This window comes from Schistocerca serialis, chromosome 4 (assembly GCF_023864345.2).
Source record: "Schistocerca serialis cubense isolate TAMUIC-IGC-003099 chromosome 4, iqSchSeri2.2, whole genome shotgun sequence".
In the NCBI taxonomy this organism is placed as follows: Eukaryota; Metazoa; Arthropoda; class Insecta; order Orthoptera; family Acrididae; genus Schistocerca; species Schistocerca serialis.
Window position 1 is genome coordinate 263437218 of NC_064641.1, and position 17891 is coordinate 263455108.

At 35.7% G+C, this 17891-nt stretch overlaps 1 protein-coding gene across 1 annotated transcript in view; it reads right to left on the reverse strand.

The window, feature by feature from the left end:
* Positions 1–276: 276 nt before the first annotated feature.
* The window catches only part of LOC126474099 (homeobox protein B-H1), a 461293-nt gene continuing 443678 nt past the window's right edge, over positions 277–17891 (reverse strand). Inside the window, exon 4 of the mRNA XM_050101519.1 lies at positions 277–7373. Within this exon, the coding sequence (XP_049957476.1) occupies positions 7300–7373 (74 nt within the window). The 3' untranslated portion in view covers positions 277–7299. The remainder of the gene's footprint in view (positions 7374–17891) is intronic.

Here is a 17891-nt window from a genome sequence, read left to right on the forward strand (position 1 = left end):
CTTTGATCTCTTCCAGAATATATTGTCAGTTGTATGCAGAACTGAAATTCTCAACTCTAACGTTGCATTACCTTGTTTTCATGCCACTTATGAAAATGAAAAGATTTTAGCTTTGCCTTCTGCAAAATTAAATAAAGCTTGTATTTTCTTAATGTCTGAACATCATTATTTTATTTTTGTGGACATGACTTACATGCTCCATAAATGATTTTGTTACATAAGTCTGTAAATATTTTAAAAAAATCGATAGAAAGACATTTAATTAACAGCAGGGTATAAGTCTCATCAACAATATATTTATATTCTTTGCATGTACACATTAAGTGGAAAAACGGATGCATGGTTTTGCATATACAGTAACAACAGGCATAAATTAATTTTGGAATTTGTATTTTTTTACTCATTTCAGTTAAGCAGGCTTAGAATGATTACTGAGCCTATATTGAGCACCAAATTAAAGATTAGGTATTTTATTATGTAATATCATTTATTCCTTACATTAAAATTGTAAATATTTGAGATGTACAAATTACTTTTTACACATAATGTAGTCCTGATTATTATCCTCTTAATATGTACACTAAAAATTGTGATAAGAATGTCTTACGCAGTCAGACTGTTTTTGAATTATTAAAACTGACAAGGTGCACTGTCAACAGACAGACAGACCTACATTCAGAAACAGTATCCTTTCAATAGAAAGATAAATAACTGAAAATTAAACATTAAGTTTAAGTGTATGTTTAAAAGACATGCAGAACAATACACCTCAATAGTTGTTTGTCATACACTGGCAAAAAAGATTAAGCAGACATAAAACTGGAACTTGATCTTGACATTGTAGCCTTTTACCAGACTTGCTAATGTTTTGATTACATTTATCAAAAATATATAATGCTACTTGCATCACTGTGTGTAGCTTTACTGGAGATGAACGTCAAAGAAATAAAATTACTGTTGCATTAGTGATCTTTAAATATCACACACACACACACACACACACACACACGCAGATATATACATGTAGCTTTATGAGGGTCATTCAATAATTAAAGAGACTAATTGGTCTGGAGAAATAACTTTTAGTAGGGCAAGTTTGGTATTTTTATGGCTTTACGTTGGCATCACTGGGATGAGCCCTTGATCAGGTGATGTATCAACATTGTTTTGTTTATAATCTCAAAAATACATTTCAAGACAGCAAGGCCATTTCCACATTAGTTGAACAATGTTGTTATTCGTTTTTTACTTGCTAAAGGCGCGAAACCAGTGAATATATACTGTAGAATGTCTAAAGTTTATGGTGAAGGTTGTACAAATCGTGCAAATTTTTACACATGGGTAGAGCAGTTAAAAAATGGCGCAACTCAGTTACTGATGAATACCGTTCTCGCCGACCAGTTGTAGTTTCAACTCCCTCATTTGAAAGTCGAATTGATGACATTATTCATGCCAAACACCATGCGACTGTAGAAATGATAGTTGATAAGGTTCAAGTTAGTATTGGTACAGATGTTCATAACTTTATCTGTAACAAGCTAAAGTACCACAAAACACGTGCAAGATGGGTCCCAAAGGAGTTGACTCAGCTACACAAGGAAACGAAGTTGAGAGTTTGCACAGAGCTAAAGGAACATTATAGGACAGAAGGTGAGCACTTCCTCAACAAAATTTTAGCCTGTGAAGAAACTTGGGTTCACTATTATGAGCCTGAATCAAAAAGACAATGCATGAAGTGGAAGCACACCAACTCACCTGTCAATAAAGAAATTCAAAACCCAAGCATCAGCAGGAAAAGTCATGTTGATGATGTTTTGGGATGCTGAAGATCCAGTTTTTTTGTGATTATCTCGAAGAGCAGCGTACAATGAACAGCCAGCAACAGTGGAGAGGTGTGATTCTCCAGCAAAATAACACACGTCCTCATATTGCTCAAGTAACCTGTGATCCCCCTTACAGTTCTGATTTAGCACCTAGTGATTTCCATTTGTTTGGTGGACTGAAAGAGACATTACTTGGGAAGATGTTCCAAGGCAAGAGAATGTGAAAAAGTTTGTGGAAAATTGGTTCAAACATCAAGATAAATAGCTTTTAGCCCATTTGAACAAGTATGTAAATGTTCAAGGGGATTATGTTTAAAAGTAGAAAAAGTAATGTTTTGTAAAAATAAACGCATTTTTCTCCAGACCAATTACTTTCATTAATTACTGAATGACTCTCATACATATACATACAACAAGTTAGGGCCTTGTTCATCAGGTCAGTTTTATCACAGAAAAGAGAAAGTCCAAATGCAGTTGATCTTAAGATGTTTCAAGTCTTGTTCACTCTCAGTAAAGCTATAAGTGTAAACCTAGTTGATTTCAGGATCTTTTTCCAAGTCTTTGACATTCATGCCGTTTGCATGTGGCTCCCAAAACCGGATTTCATAAATCAATTTCCCAATACCACCTTGGGATGCTCACATAAACATTTCAAAATCTTTTCTGGAAATCCGCTCCTAGTTGGCAGTTTTCCAGTTCTGCAATCGATTTTCACTCCCATGTAAACGCAACCAGTTTTGAAACATGGTTTGTCTGTCAGGTTTCGTATTGTTTTTAAAAATGTTTGGCTAATATGGATGGAGTGGCTTTTTATACAATGAAGTATAAGTTGAAATATTAGACTGAAGCTGTTTACACCTCATCTAATTGAACTGAAATAGCGACTGTGCTGACTAAATCAGAAGCTGTTTTTAGGGGCCATATTTAACTGGGCTAGCAAATCTGCTTCACACCTTAACATGTAAATACAACAGTGGATAACAGTTTCCGAAATATGGTTTTCGTCTTTCGGAAGATGTGTTGCATGTAAATGTAGTGATTATGTTCACCTCCAGTAAAGCTATACATAAGGGTGTGAGTATCCATATAAGTTTTGATGAAGGTGGCAATAGTACATCCTTTTCATTATTAATATATTGGGTAAACAGTTACTATGTTAAGGCCAGGTGTTAAATATAAGTCAACTCCATTTTTTGTCACCATGTGACAAATACATATGGACATTCAGCAAAAGAAAATAAGGGTGATGCTTGCATGATGAGACAGAATAAGGACCAATGACAGTCAGGAACAAATAGGACTAGCTAGACAAAAAGATTTACCCCTTTTATATAACAGCTATTTGAATTATTTAACCATAATTTTGTTCACCAGACAAAATATCAATACATATTGCATTATTCTTGAATAAGGAAACAGAATGAGGAGCAATGACACCTGGGAGGAAATGATACAGACTAATCAAAAAGTTTCAGTTGTATCTTTATATGTAAGTAACCACAATTTTGTTTTCTAGGCAAAATGTTTCACTCTCACATTTTATGTAATGGTTATGTCAAATAATTCATAATTACAATGCTGACGAAATTTTAATTATGACTGGTGGGTGGGAGCATGTGCGGTGTGATGCAGATAGCAGAGGAAAGCAGTACTGGATGAGTAATTAAACAATTAAATATAAAAATATAAATATTTGCCTTTTTAGTTTAACCACATCTTTCCAGATATTCAGTCCACAGAGGAACAACAAGAAAATCTGAAACATACTAATTTTTTTAAACAACTAGCCACTATTAGCATTAACAGAAGTACCTGATCTAGAAGTTGAAATGAACTGAGTTCCCTAAAATTCTTAGGTACATTTAGCTGCTCATCATATGAGAAGACAGACAACACCACAATTACACATACGTATAAGCGAGTAACACCTAAGACTTATTTTTAATATCATGAAAAACTATGTATCAATTTTTCAGTCATGTGAAGTATCAGTGTGAATACTGACCACGAGATTTAAAGTTAGTCTACAATAACATGGATTACAACTTAAGATACAAAAAAGTAATAATATCAAATATATTGTTCCAGAGGAATTCCGAAATTTATTCTTTATCAACACCAACTGATGTTGGAAATGTCATTTCTGTTTCCTTAAAGTGGACTTATGTATGATTTAAACAACTATTGGAAGACTTGGAAAAACATTTCAGAGGTTCTAGGTTTTCCTTATATTATATCATATCAGTATGTCTATCGAGTAAAAACAGTAAATATACTATGCAGAAGGTCAAAAAACAAATCACTGGGAAGGAGACATAATTAATTCAGTCATAAATCAAACTCCGAACTTACAGTATGTGGTGTTGATTAAGGGTATGTGCACAGTGTAACTTAGATAAAACTTCACAAATGCTTCCTGTCTAAAATAACGCTACATCTGAAAATGTTTGGTGGTATTTGTAGTTTCCATTGTGAAATTGGCTGCTGTGCAGTAGATGAAGTAAAGTGCAAACATGTGCTAATTATAAGGAGATAGTGTATAGGTGAAAATCTGTATTAAATTGTGAGAATAATTTTCAGTATAGTAGTTACCTAACCAGTTTGGCGAGCTTTTAGTGACCAGTCTGATGTGCAGCTGGCTACACAATGTTAAACTGATTAAGTAAAAAAGGGATTTCTTCACCATTTCACTTGGTATGAGACAAGGTGAACCACAGAATGAAACTATATAATTAACATCACGCTACTATACTATTTTTGTTTATTATCACATCTGAACTCTTCAGAATGATAAATTTTTACATTGGGAACCAATGTCTAGATACATTCAGTTATTTAATTCATGAACAACAATGTTCAAGTATTACTAGTTGAACAGCTAACGACCCTGACCCACTACAACACATTGCACAAGAACCTGAAGACAAACCAAATTTTTGTTTGCATCAATATGAATCTTCATATATTGAGTATTATTTTCACAACAAAGAAAAAAGAACAGAATTAACATATTGGTGTAATGTCCTTGCAGCTTACTGATTAGATTTAATGTTAAAAATGCTGCAGATATACAATGACATGATATTTACAAGTGATTACAAAATAAAAATAATTATTTACAACGTCCTACATCTGTAAAAATCAGTGAAATGTAAATGAAACAGCATAATTCACTATACTGTATCAGGTATGTTTACATCAACATTCACAAGTAATATTGTTCATCATAACTGTATGAGTTGATAAGCCAATGCAATACTGATCATTTTCTTCATTGATAAAACACATTAAGATATTGCTGAATCATATATTAACATTCATAAAAATAATAAAGTTAACTGTCATATATAAACATTACTCCACACAAAATATACAACACAATTTTGTAAGAAAAATTCATTGTTGCTTTACATATTATACCTATATGGCAATGTTAAGATCTATTTACTGTGAATAACACCACTTACTTGTGTTACAAGAATGTACTATTATAGGATACTCGTAATATGACCTTGATCTGTTTTGCAGTACAGAAAAATTACTGATAATAATGACTAGAAGTGATCAACACTTATGTCATCTTTACTACTTTATACAATATAATCTGTACTGGTACCTGTATAACTGGCTACAATTAGGTAATCCAGTTTTCAAATTTTATAACTGGTCTTATTTAAAATGTGTCTCCACTTACTACAATGCTAAATTTGTGTTAAAATGACAAATATCCAGAAATATAAATAATTTTCTATCGGTTCTTGTTAGATATATTTGATACTAAGCATTGTATCTAGCTACATAAAGGCTATACAAGAAAGCTGTCCATTGATCACTAGGGTGCCACTGTTTTACAACAAATACACGTAATTAATTATGAAGCTATGATTTTATCTTCATAAAGTGTAACATTATGACTAAATAAGAATGATGGTAAACAGTGAAATGTTAATGCCAGTCTAATAGAAGGGTGAAGGCATCCCAGTTTTGAATCAAATAGTGAATCAAAATCAAGCTTGTATAAGTGAGTTACAAAGACCAACCAATCAAAATGCTTTCTGTCATAATTTTGATTGTGATGAGTGATCACAACAATTAATGAGTTGAGCTGAATTATTGTGACACATATTAAAGAAATGTTTGTTTCACTGGGCAATGCTAGACAATAACAGTGATTATTTTTGTACATGACTTAAACTGGGAGACAAACATTGCCAGTGGAATAACCTCTCAAGAAAGTTAGATTGTGAGATTAAGGAATGGATTTTAATTTATGGTTACACAAAGTGATTTCGGGCTATGAAACATAATAGTGCCCACAATGTTTTGTATAATCAGTGAGTAGACAGTTCTCATTCAGTATGTAAGAAATAATTTGCAATTCACTTAATATTAACACTGTTTATTTGGATGATTGATCTACAAAAAGTGATTATATTGACACTGTCCAGTGAAAGTTAATCTGCATTTTTGTTAAAACTACAACTAACTGGCTGTTTTATGAAATATTTCATGATAGACAAATTTCATTGACATTATTATCATATTTCACAGTTATTTAAAAGTGACTGTGATTCACACTTTTGTAGGCTGAGCTCAGACACAATTTACCCAGATGCATGTTACAAAAAGCAGCTTAACACACAAGATATTCATTAATCAATTATTTCATGGTTACAAAACTACTGGAAACAATATGTTTATCACAAAAATCTTTAATTCGTTTGTATTTGTGCAAGTAACTCACAGTACAAAAATCAATAATAAACAGTGTGGAAATCACATTTCATTTATTTACACTTGTGCTACACTGCATATTCTCTGTTTATATTGGACTTATCATACCGTATTCAAACAAGAACTTTCATTCACTAGTACAGTCCATACAACTCTCTACATTATTAACAGAAATCGGTGTAACAACAGTCACAGTTTACTGAAACTACTGTATTTGCACTTTTACAGAAACCCTAAACTCCACTTACATTACTAATAAACTAACTCCAGGGAACCCTTAACAGTAAGAATTATTTTCATAAAATTGATGAGGAACACATTTTAAACATAACTGTAATAGACACATAGTTTGAAATGTAAAGTACTCATCCTTTGTACAATTATTTTACAGGTTCCTGTTCAATTATACATACATCTCTGTATACTATGTACATATAAATAATGACTTCACCTACAGAATATGTATGTCACTTGTTAGCCAATATGCATTAATAGAGTTACATATGGCAGCACTGAAATAACAAGACTGAATACATCTGGAGCAGCATAAACTCCATATAATCTGGTTTCAGCTACTCTGACAGCAAAACATTTTACTGTCACCCACATCACCGTTTGCTGTGCCATCTGGTAAAGGCTCTTTAAGGCCTTCTTAGCAAGCAGATAAGTGTTTCCTTTGTGTAGGCAGTGCTTAGCCTCTCCAATGAAACGTTCTTCAGGCAGAAGAGTGCAGGAGAACCCATCACACACGATGACTGTTGCCATCAATGTACACATTCCCATGGACATCCAAAGGCTCACTTTGCTGTTTATGAACTGCAACCAGAGAAAAATAAGTTTGTTAGTGATCATGAAGAATTTCACATATTCTTTTCTTCACACTGGCGCATTTATGTAACACAAGTCTCCTAAGAGTAAATATAATGAACTTCAGAACTAACTGGAAAACTTAAGCTGCAGTGTACTTTCAGTAAATGAACATTGGCTTAGTAATGAAGAACTAAATCGAAGTTTACAATTTGGTATGAAATACTAAAAGTAGTGTGAATGTAATCTATTATATTGCGCATGTAAGTGAACTGTGCACAGAGGAAAAGTGTGAAGCTGTGGCCATAATGCTGACAAAATGCGAAATTATTGTAGCTTCAGTATATTGCCCCCTGAAATCACAGTGAAAACTTGTTTGTGGATCTGATATAGAAAATAATACTCTTGCTATTCAAACATAAAAATATTAATATTTGGTGATATTAATGCATATATTATCTTCAAGAATATGAATGTTCACTATTTGCGAAATACAGTAAGAAATGATGAAAACACAAGATGGGCAGCATGCTTACATTTCTGATTATGAGCAGTTATGGCTCAGACAAAATATTAACAGTAAAGTAACTGAAACTTCCTCTGAACATTGAAGCATTATAGTATTAGTTAATGACTCAAAGCCAAACCAGTTAACAGATCTATAAATTGGACATGTTCTAAATGCCAGAGGAAACCACCACCCAAGTAGATTCATTTCATTAAACCACAAAATCTAAAATTTTGGTACACCCCACATCTAAAAAGGACAAAGCCTAAGAAACAACCAGCCAATTCGGTTCATACTTGGCAGGTTGCTAGTATAAGACGTAAAATGAATGGTCGTAAGACATTTTGGCTCAACTCCCCTTAATTTTTGAGAAAACCATCCCTAGAGTTCATGATGTGTTATCGAGTCAATGACGAAGATTGAAGGAAAATTGAAGATGGAGCTTTTTTCATCATCATATATGGGGTCTGCAAGTCCATATTTTCCTGGGTATTGAGGAAAGAATCTACTATGCCTACCACTTGAGGGGTTATGTCCAGAAATTATGAAGCAAACAAGAGATGTCGCCATGTGTGCACGTCCTGTTGTGTTGTTAGGAGCATGTGCAGCAGAATTGGCATATGTTTTGATAGCGAGGAGAGTGTGGAAGCTGAGCTGGGCTACGTGGGTTTCATGGTGTCATCAGCAGATGGTGGCACTCTTTGACGTGCAGTGATTGGCAGACGCTCTGTGTCTGAGAATTTCAGACTGCATGTCAGGTAAACGTAGGTCTTGGTCCCATGGTTGGAAAAACAGCTGTCGGAGTGGAACATTGAGGGGTAACCACCAATGCTGAATTGACTGTCTCGAAATAATATCAAATAACACTAAATTTAATAAAACCTTATATAATATCAAATAACACTAAATTTAATAAAACCTGAACCCAACTAGTTGCAGAGAAGCAAAACTAAGGCGAGTGCATGATGAAAATGCGCCTTCGATGTGAAGTATAATTTTGAAGTTATATCGTGTTAAATGTTTTATGTATAAATTAAATTTTTAAAATTAATATCTCGACAACGCCTACACCGATTTTTAGAAACAAAGTGTCTATAGAAAGGTCTCATTGAGCACTGTCAGACTTTAATAGTACATTTTTTAAAATAAATATCACATAATTTGCATTACACCCCAGAATGTAAATCCACGCATAAAAATCTGAATTTTCGCATAAATAAGACTGAAACATTGTTAACAGTGGCAGCGTTACTATGTAGAAGTCGTTAGGGGTGTATGAGTATATTTAGTGTTAACTGTTTATATTTATCAGTAACATAACAATGCGAAGTAGCATTTACTTGGACAAAATCGTATTTATGAACAAACTATATAAGTTAGAGAAAAAAATAACAACAACATTAGAAAGGTGAGGAAATTTACATGCAAATTAATACATAACGAATGTATACGGCACTAAATTTATAGTTTTTAAATATGTTTCAGAAGTCGGAAGTGTGTGCACTTGACTCACGTCAATACAAGGGCATAAATAGCGGCAGCCATCTTTGTTCTTTTATGTTTAGTTCGTTTGGCAGTTAGTTTTTAAATCTGGAACAGACAGCAAGCATGAATGGCAGTAGGTTGCATTTCCAGTGAGTCGAAATATTGTTAAGTATTGAGTCCTGAATTTGTGATACATATAACGATAGTGAATATACAGAAATATTTTCATGATAGGCAAACTGGCTCTCTCATATCTACATCTACATTTATACTTCGCAAGCCACGCAACGGTGTGTGGCGGAGGGCACTTTACGTGCCACTGTCATTACCTCTCTTTCCTGTTCCAGTCGCGTATGGTTCGCGGGAAGAACGACTGTCTGAAAGCCTCCGTGCGCGCTCTAATCTCTCTAATTTTACATAGACTTACTCTCTAATTTTACATAGACTTGTGATACTTCTGTGTGTCAACGGAGAATGCTCTCAAATATTTTCAACATGTAAAATGAATTGCATTAGAGGATCTGGTATGAACTGTATTATGGTTATTTTTTAGAGTGATCTACACTCTAAACTTAGTTAGTTCACAATTGTAGGACATTAATTTTAGGCTTGCACTAAAAAAAACTTTAATTATTTTTCCGTGAACTTTCTGTAAGTTTAGACGAACATGAGATATTGTTCTGCTTCATTTACGCTCTCATTCAGATGATCATTATTTCAGTGATGAATAATAATTGACTGTCATATGTATTACTATTTTTGAAATAAATTGAGTTTTGCTGAAACTTAAAACACTGTGAATAGTGAACATTATTTTCACCATAAATTCCTGCCTCAATTTGTTGAAGTCTGTGGCTGAATTCTTTAGCATTACAGCAACAGATGCCTCGGTTGGCCCCTAGACTGTAGCATAACCAACTGTGAACAATCCAAATCGCATTTTGGAGCCATGTATACAGTGAGTCTCTGATTTACAATTTTGTTATTCATGCAATTGCACGTGAGGGCTCATGAGCTATTGACTGAATAATTATTTTGTGGCAGTAACATGTTTTAACTTCTCTACCCACTATTTACTATCTCTATCGTTGCATGTGGTTGATGTTGTCTGGGAACATTCTCTCTCTCATTTATTATCTGTCTCATCGCACACGTACTTGCCTGGGAACATTCTCTCTCTCATTTATTATCTGTCTCATCGCACATGTACTCAAAGATAAACACTATTCAACCATAGTGCACTAGTGTAATGACAAAGGCATCTAGTTGTGGAGCAGAAAATTTGTGTTCAATGAGCAGATGCATTTTGCAGTTTGTTGATTTATATTTGTTTCTGTATAGAAACTGATAGTAATAGGAGTGTTAATATGGTAGTTTGTAAGGAATAATAACAAGGTACACAGATAAATTCTCAAATGCCTAGATTAATAAGGAATTAAAATTTCATGTTTCCATTTATGAAACGATGTTATAGTATGGGTGGTATGCATTAAAATTAATTCTACAAAGAAAAACACTTTTCAAAGTAAGCCACGTCTAGCCAGTTCTTCGAAAGGAAAGATGTAGTTGCACAAAGATTGCATTCATCAGATTTTCTTGGGTGCCATGCGTATATTTGTTTCGTATGATGAAGAGAAATCCTCAATTTTCAATTATCTATCGATCCTGCCAATTTTGAGCCAATTATGCATCGTGAACGTTAGGGTGGATTTCTCAAAAACGAGCAGTGTTGAGCCAAAATATCTTAGAATATTTCATTTTAGGTTGTATACAAGAGACCTGACAAATATGAGCCAAATTGGTTGGCCATGACCGAGGCCTTAAGTAGAATAAGAATCTTGATGCTACTATATTATGATAGGTCAAAGAATAGTAATTTAGACAAGGGAATGTACGCTAAAATGAAAAAATACAAGTCTAAAATCAAGGCAACAAAGCACAAAACACACATGCATTGAACTCAGTGAAGAAAAGTGATCTGCATGAGAAATTACTAAAACAGAGATAAATTGTGATGATAAAGTATACTAGATACCAATTCTACCTGCACTCTACATTCACATTTTGTCAGTCTGCACTCAAACGACAATATTGTGCAGGATGGTGAGTACAGGCTGAGACACTACTGCCAGAAATTAACAGTAAACAGGAAACTTTCGCTGGAAAGGAGAGGGTGGTCAATGAATCAATAGCTACGCTCAGTAGTTCTGGAGTACAGGATTACTATGGCCTCTCAAATTATGTTATTAAATATGTAAGAAAATTAAGGTAATTATCCAGAGCATTGGAAAACATCTGTTGTTATCTCCAGATAACTATGACCAATATTGTTTAAACCCTATTATAAAAAAATAATGACTACTGCATTAATACATGGATGAGTCAATAATTTAAATCTACTGATCTACTTAGCTCCTCAGAGCACAGTTTCTGATTCAGCCTGTCTACAGCCAGACCAGTTGAATGCACAGTAGCAAAAGCATACAATTGAAAAATAAAGAGAAGATCTGTGCAACACTATTAGGCCTCAGCTAATCATTTGATACGGTTTCCCACAATATTCCAATAATAATAAAAAAAACACCGCTACAGAGTGAGAGAGAATGCTCTACACCTAATGCATTCTTACATGGACAAAAAGAGAGTTAAGATAAATAATCAAAAATCACAATGTCTTCCAGTTGTAAAGGCTGTACTTCTCCTTAGCCCTTTTCTTTTCGTTATTTATATGAATCATTTACCCAAACGTTGTGTCATTGATGCAGTGCTGTATGTCAGTGACACAAAACTCATCAGCTATGATACTACCCTTGCTAGTGTGAAACATAACACAGTGGCTGTGATGGAGAGATGTACTACTTGCTTAAAGGCAAATGTTATGCAGAAAAAGTCAGTGAAACTGAAGACATTATATTCAGTCTGAATGTTCCCAGTCACAATGACAAAACAGACAAATTATAAAGGATTTCACATAGACCAAAAGCTCAGCTGGGGTAACTACACAGGGAAATTATATGACAGACTAGCACATGTCTTCTATTGGCTGTACGGGCTGAGGAACAGCGTAGTATGAATATTTTTCATTCTTCCTCTCCCACCTCAGTTATTGGGCAATATTATGGGGCTATTCTGTGGGCTCAAAATTAGTGTTTAAATGGTGAAATAAAGCTGTCAGTTGCACTGCAGGATAGCACACGAGAATCATGGAGAGGTTATATAAAAACAGCTAAATATAATGTCAGTTCCTAACCTGTATATCTACAAATGTCTTGTCTTTGTTAAACAAAACTCAAGTAAGTTTGACTTAAGGAGGGCAATTAATGACAATAACACAAGACTTGGACATACAATTAATGTGCAGCATTCTACGCTGGCAAAGACTCATAACAGTTAAAAGTATCTTGATCTTGTCTACTTCAACAAATGGTTCAAATGGCTCTGAGCACTATGGGACTCAACTGCTGAGGTCATTAGTCCCCTAGAACTTAGAACTAGTTAAACCTAACTAACCAAAGGACAGCACAAACATCCATGCCCGAGGCAGGATTCGAACCTGCGACCGTATCGGTCTTGCGGTTCCAGACTGCAGCGCCTTTAACTGCAAGGCCACTTCGGCCGCTGTCTACTTCAACAAATTATCTAAAAATGCCTACACAGTGCTAGTAAATAAATATAAAAGTCATAGTATTTCCTTTCTCTGTCCATCCCCTTCTCTCCCCTTTCTGTCTCCTCCTCTTCCCTTTCCCTGTGTATTTTCTCCTTCCCTGTCTGTCTTTCCATCTCCTTCTCCTCGCCGTTTCTCTGTCCACTTTATCATCCCTATCCCAACAGGAAGTCGCTGGCTCTTACCACCTCAGTATTTCTTTTCAGATAGTGTGTGCACCAAGTTAGGGTGACACCGATCCTAGGTTTTAGGAAGAGCTTATTACACATGATTTGCCCGAGTAGGCAGTTACCACATATATTTAATATGCTTCTCACATATTTGTACGCATATGTCACCTATGTCTCTAGCAAACTTCACCTTGAAGTTTCGTTCTGACGCAATTCTATGTTTATGGTGTCATGTCTCCTGAGCTATTTGTTATACAATGATATAATTTTTCAAGTACATTCAGTGGTGTATGTAAATACTGTCTGCAAGATGTGTCGTGAATAGAATTATTAGTAAGGAAGTAATGAATTAAAAACTTCTGCCTGGTGCTGCAGTTTTACTGCATAAACAACGAAAATATAGTGAGTGATGAACTTTTTTGCTTTCATCATTTTGAGGGGGGTTTTCAACCGATAAAAATTCTCGTGAAGGTTGTTGCAAATGACAAAGTGCTTTCATTCTCAATTACTGGATGAATAATTCTGGTTATTTGCACATCATAGGCTATACAACTTTTTCACCCCGACCCCTTTGGTGGGTTAGGTGGTTCTTGCCCCAGTAGCAATACACAGAAACATGGATAATTTTTATGGAAACCACATATATTTGTGTATATAATTCATCTGTATCTGCAGCGAATTTCGCCCTGCAGTTTCGCTTTCACACAGCTCAAAGTTTACGACGTCATACGTCTTGAACTATGTTTGTAAAATGATATATTGATGATGTGATATAAGGTGATATGATATAATCATGTGTAGGTGCATTTAGCGGCATGTGTATATACTATCTGCGAAATAAGTTGCGAGTAGTGTTAGTAACAAAGAAGTAATAAATTTAAAAGTATTGCATGACGCGGCAGTTTTTTCGCGCATCTCAATGTTAATTACATCATATCTCCCGAATTATGTGCTGTACGATGATACAGTTTTGCAGGTCATTCTATGGTGAACGTTATGCTGTCTGCAAGATATATCACGAACAGAGTTAATAGTAAAGAAACGATAAATTAAAATGTCATGGCTGATGTGGTAGTTTTACTGTGTGAACAACGAAAATGTGGTAAGCTATAAAATTTTTTCCTTTCATCACTTTTTAAGGGCTGTAAGTGAGACACACTTCTGTGAAGGTTTGAAATTGTGTGTAAGGTTCGTTGCAAATTACAAATTCTCAAATACTGAGGGAATAAATCTAGGTGTTCACACGTCGTGGACAACACATCTTTTACACAACTACTCCTACCCCTTTGGTAGGTGGGTGACTCACACCACCATAGATTCTTTCCAGAAGGTAAGTGATAGGCGTATTAAGTTTGGTTGAATTTGGTCGAATGGTTTAGTGGGAGTTGTGAAACACGTGCACACATCAATTTTTATAATTTGTATGGATTTATGGCGGTGTCATGTTATGCAATTATTTATTTATTTCTTGTACTTATTGTCATTCAGTTGTTTGTTTACGAATCGTCTTTGTTATTAATTAACTGTGTAGTGTATTTTATGTTGTAACTGCTCCATTATGCAATTACTTATTGTTTCTGCCATATACTTAAATGTGCAGCATACATATCTTCCGTTATTTTCTTGTACTTACTGACATTTGCCTAAGTCAATATTTTCATTAATTTTTTTACTAACATCAACAACACCGGGTATGAGGACGCTCAAAGGTTAATTAGGCCTTTATATCTGTATCTGTGTTTATAAAAGTAAGACCAATGCAAAATTATTACACAAATATCTAACTACAGTTGGAAGTTGAGGAAATGGTATAGACGAAATAAATGATTGATCAGTGGCACCATACACAGAACTTTAGTGCCGCATTCTTGTTGTTTCATTCACTATTTACGAAAAGACTAACTCATCGCTGATGCATACTGTTAATTTAACATCATATGAGAAATAAATTAATATTTATACGTTGCATACCACAAAAAATAACATGTGGTTTACAGTGCTTCATATAAGGCCTCATTTGTGTGAATCGGTCAATAGGCTCGAAAATTGTAAATTTCGCTTTGCATTAAGATACGTCATTATGGACGGCGCGTCTGGAAGGAGACAGTAAAAACGACGGCCAATGACAGGCTACATAGTTGTCATACAGGGGGAACAATCAAGACGGTAGGGTTAGATGAGAGTTGTCTTTTGGGGATGAAGAGGACACTTCGTCTTGGAGATAGCAGAGTAAAAAGTGCGTGCTAGGGCGGGGGACTGCTAAATGAAGACTTCGTGTGAAGACAGTACACACAAGATGTCTTCTCTTGGTGTGCATCCACAGAACCAAGTAATTTTTCGGGGATCAGTCAGGGACTTAAATGTTTTCGCAGTGTATTTTCTGTTATGAACTCCAAAGTTTAGTTAGGTGTCGTGGAAAAATAAGTAATAAATGTAGGAAATGACTTTTTGTGTTCATTTAGTGGGAATTTGTGAAGAACTGTGTGCACTGGCCGCCTGCTGACGTTGCTATCTAAAAGGTTTTTAATCTCAAAAGGACTTGCACCATTTCCTCCTCCCCTCTCTCCATCTCTTCCTCTCCCCACTCTCTAAGCATCTCTTCATCTTTCCTTTCTCTGTCCATATTCTCCTCCCCTCTATCCATCTCTTCCATTCCCTCTGTCCACCTCCTTCTGCTCCCCTTCTCTGTCCATCTGCTCCACCTGCCTCTTTCTATCCATCTCCTCCTCCTCACCCTTCTCTCTCCATCACCTGCTATTTCTTTTCCCTCTCTCACTCCTCCCCTTCTCTCTTTCTACCTTCTGTTCTTTTCTTTCTGCCTATTTCCCACTTCCCCTCTCTCTATCCATCTCTTTCTCCCCCCTACCTATGTCCAACCACTTTTTTCCCTTCTCTAGCCACCTCCTGCTCAGAACTTCACTAACGACCTGCAGTGTGGCACTGTGTAAAACGTGTTGCAGAGATCTAGGAATATGGAATCTGCCTGTTGCCCTTCATCTACGTTTAATAGAATATAGCGCAAGAAAAGTGTACGCTGAGTTTCGCACGAACGATGCATTCTAAATCCATGCTGATTTTTGGACAGAAGCTTTCCTATCTCAGGGAAAGTTATTACATTCGAACTTAGAACATGCTCAAGAATTCTGCAGCAAACCGATTATAAGTCTTACTTCACGAAGTGTGGCCTTTCAGACCGCGCGAAAATTTTCGAACTCGTTCACTAAGATCAGTCCTGGCAGAATGCTTCTATTGCCTCCCTACCCTTTTTAAATCACCAACCCTACAATGTTTTGTTGTTGGTTGCATTATCGTCTTCTTCTTTTGTTGCTGACACTTGTTATTGGGACGAGGTCTGGTATCTCAGACTGCGCCTTGTGAACTACGTACCTGTTGTCTTCAGCATAGTACAAAATGTGTTTGCAGGAATACATCAGTTTTAACGACCCTACATGCAATGAAATTGTTTGTCAGTGGGTGGAAAAAGATGTCAGTGATAGATAAAGAAATAGACGAAAAAGACGACTATTTTCCAAAAGCCAACGATGACAGTTCTACTAGTAGAGCATCATTCAAAGAAATAACTTCAGGATAATTTTGATGGTGACCTCTCCATTTCTCCAATGAACATGTGAGCTAAAATAAATTGTAAAGAAAAATATAGAACCCAGCACTGAAAGTCACTTTTGCAGACTTTCTTTCTGTATCTGTGGAGCGCGATTTCGATGTGTAAAACTTAGTTTTATGTGAAAATTTACTTGATACTGAGATACTACAGTTGTTCAGAATTTAAAATTAAATTCTCTAACAGTTCGTTTAGGTGCGCTGTTTAAAAAGCTGCACAAAAGCAAGTGTTTTGGTATGATAAAGGCTAAAACACCACATGGTTTATTTAGTGCAATTAAATGAACGAACAGTATTCAAACGACACTTATGTAATTCTAAAAATAAAAGTTATACAACTTAAATTAACAACTTCAAATAATTTCTGCCCTAAATCTCGGTTTAAACGTAAGTGTTCCAGAGACCCCTCATCATGGAAAAAATACAGGAAAGTCACCTCGTGAGTTAAGGGTTAAGGATATTGGCCTGTAATTCTGCAGGTCGTTCTTTTATCCTTCCTATATAGAGGAGTTGGTTGGCTGCTTGATTTGGTGGAGGGGACGAAACTTCGAGGTCATCGGCCCCATTGGATTAGGGAAAGATGGGAAAGCAAATCAACCGTGCCCTTGCAAAGGGACCACTCCGGCATTTGCCTGAAGTGATTCAGCGAAATCACGGAAAACCTAAATCAGGATAGTAGGACGGGGGTTCGAACCGTCGTCTGTGTTTGTTTCCAGTCGCTTGGGACTTCGCCCTGGGCGACAGATTCGCGATAGAAACAAGCTAAGTAAGGGGCCACTGCCTAAGAGCACTCTCTGTGAAACCTAACTGGGATTTCATTCAGAACTGGCGACTTAATTGTTTTCAACTGTTTCAGTTGCTTGTCAGCGCGTGGGATGCCTATTACTATGTTTTCCAAACAGACGTCAGTGCGACGACCTTTTAAACGTGACATTTAAAACTTCAGAATTCCTTTTTGTGTCTCCTATTGCCACACCAGACTGGTGGACGAATGACTGAGTAGAAGCCTTCCACTTGCCTAGTGCCTTTACGCAGAGCCAAAATCCTGTTGTGTTCTCGGCAAGATCTTTCGCTAAGGC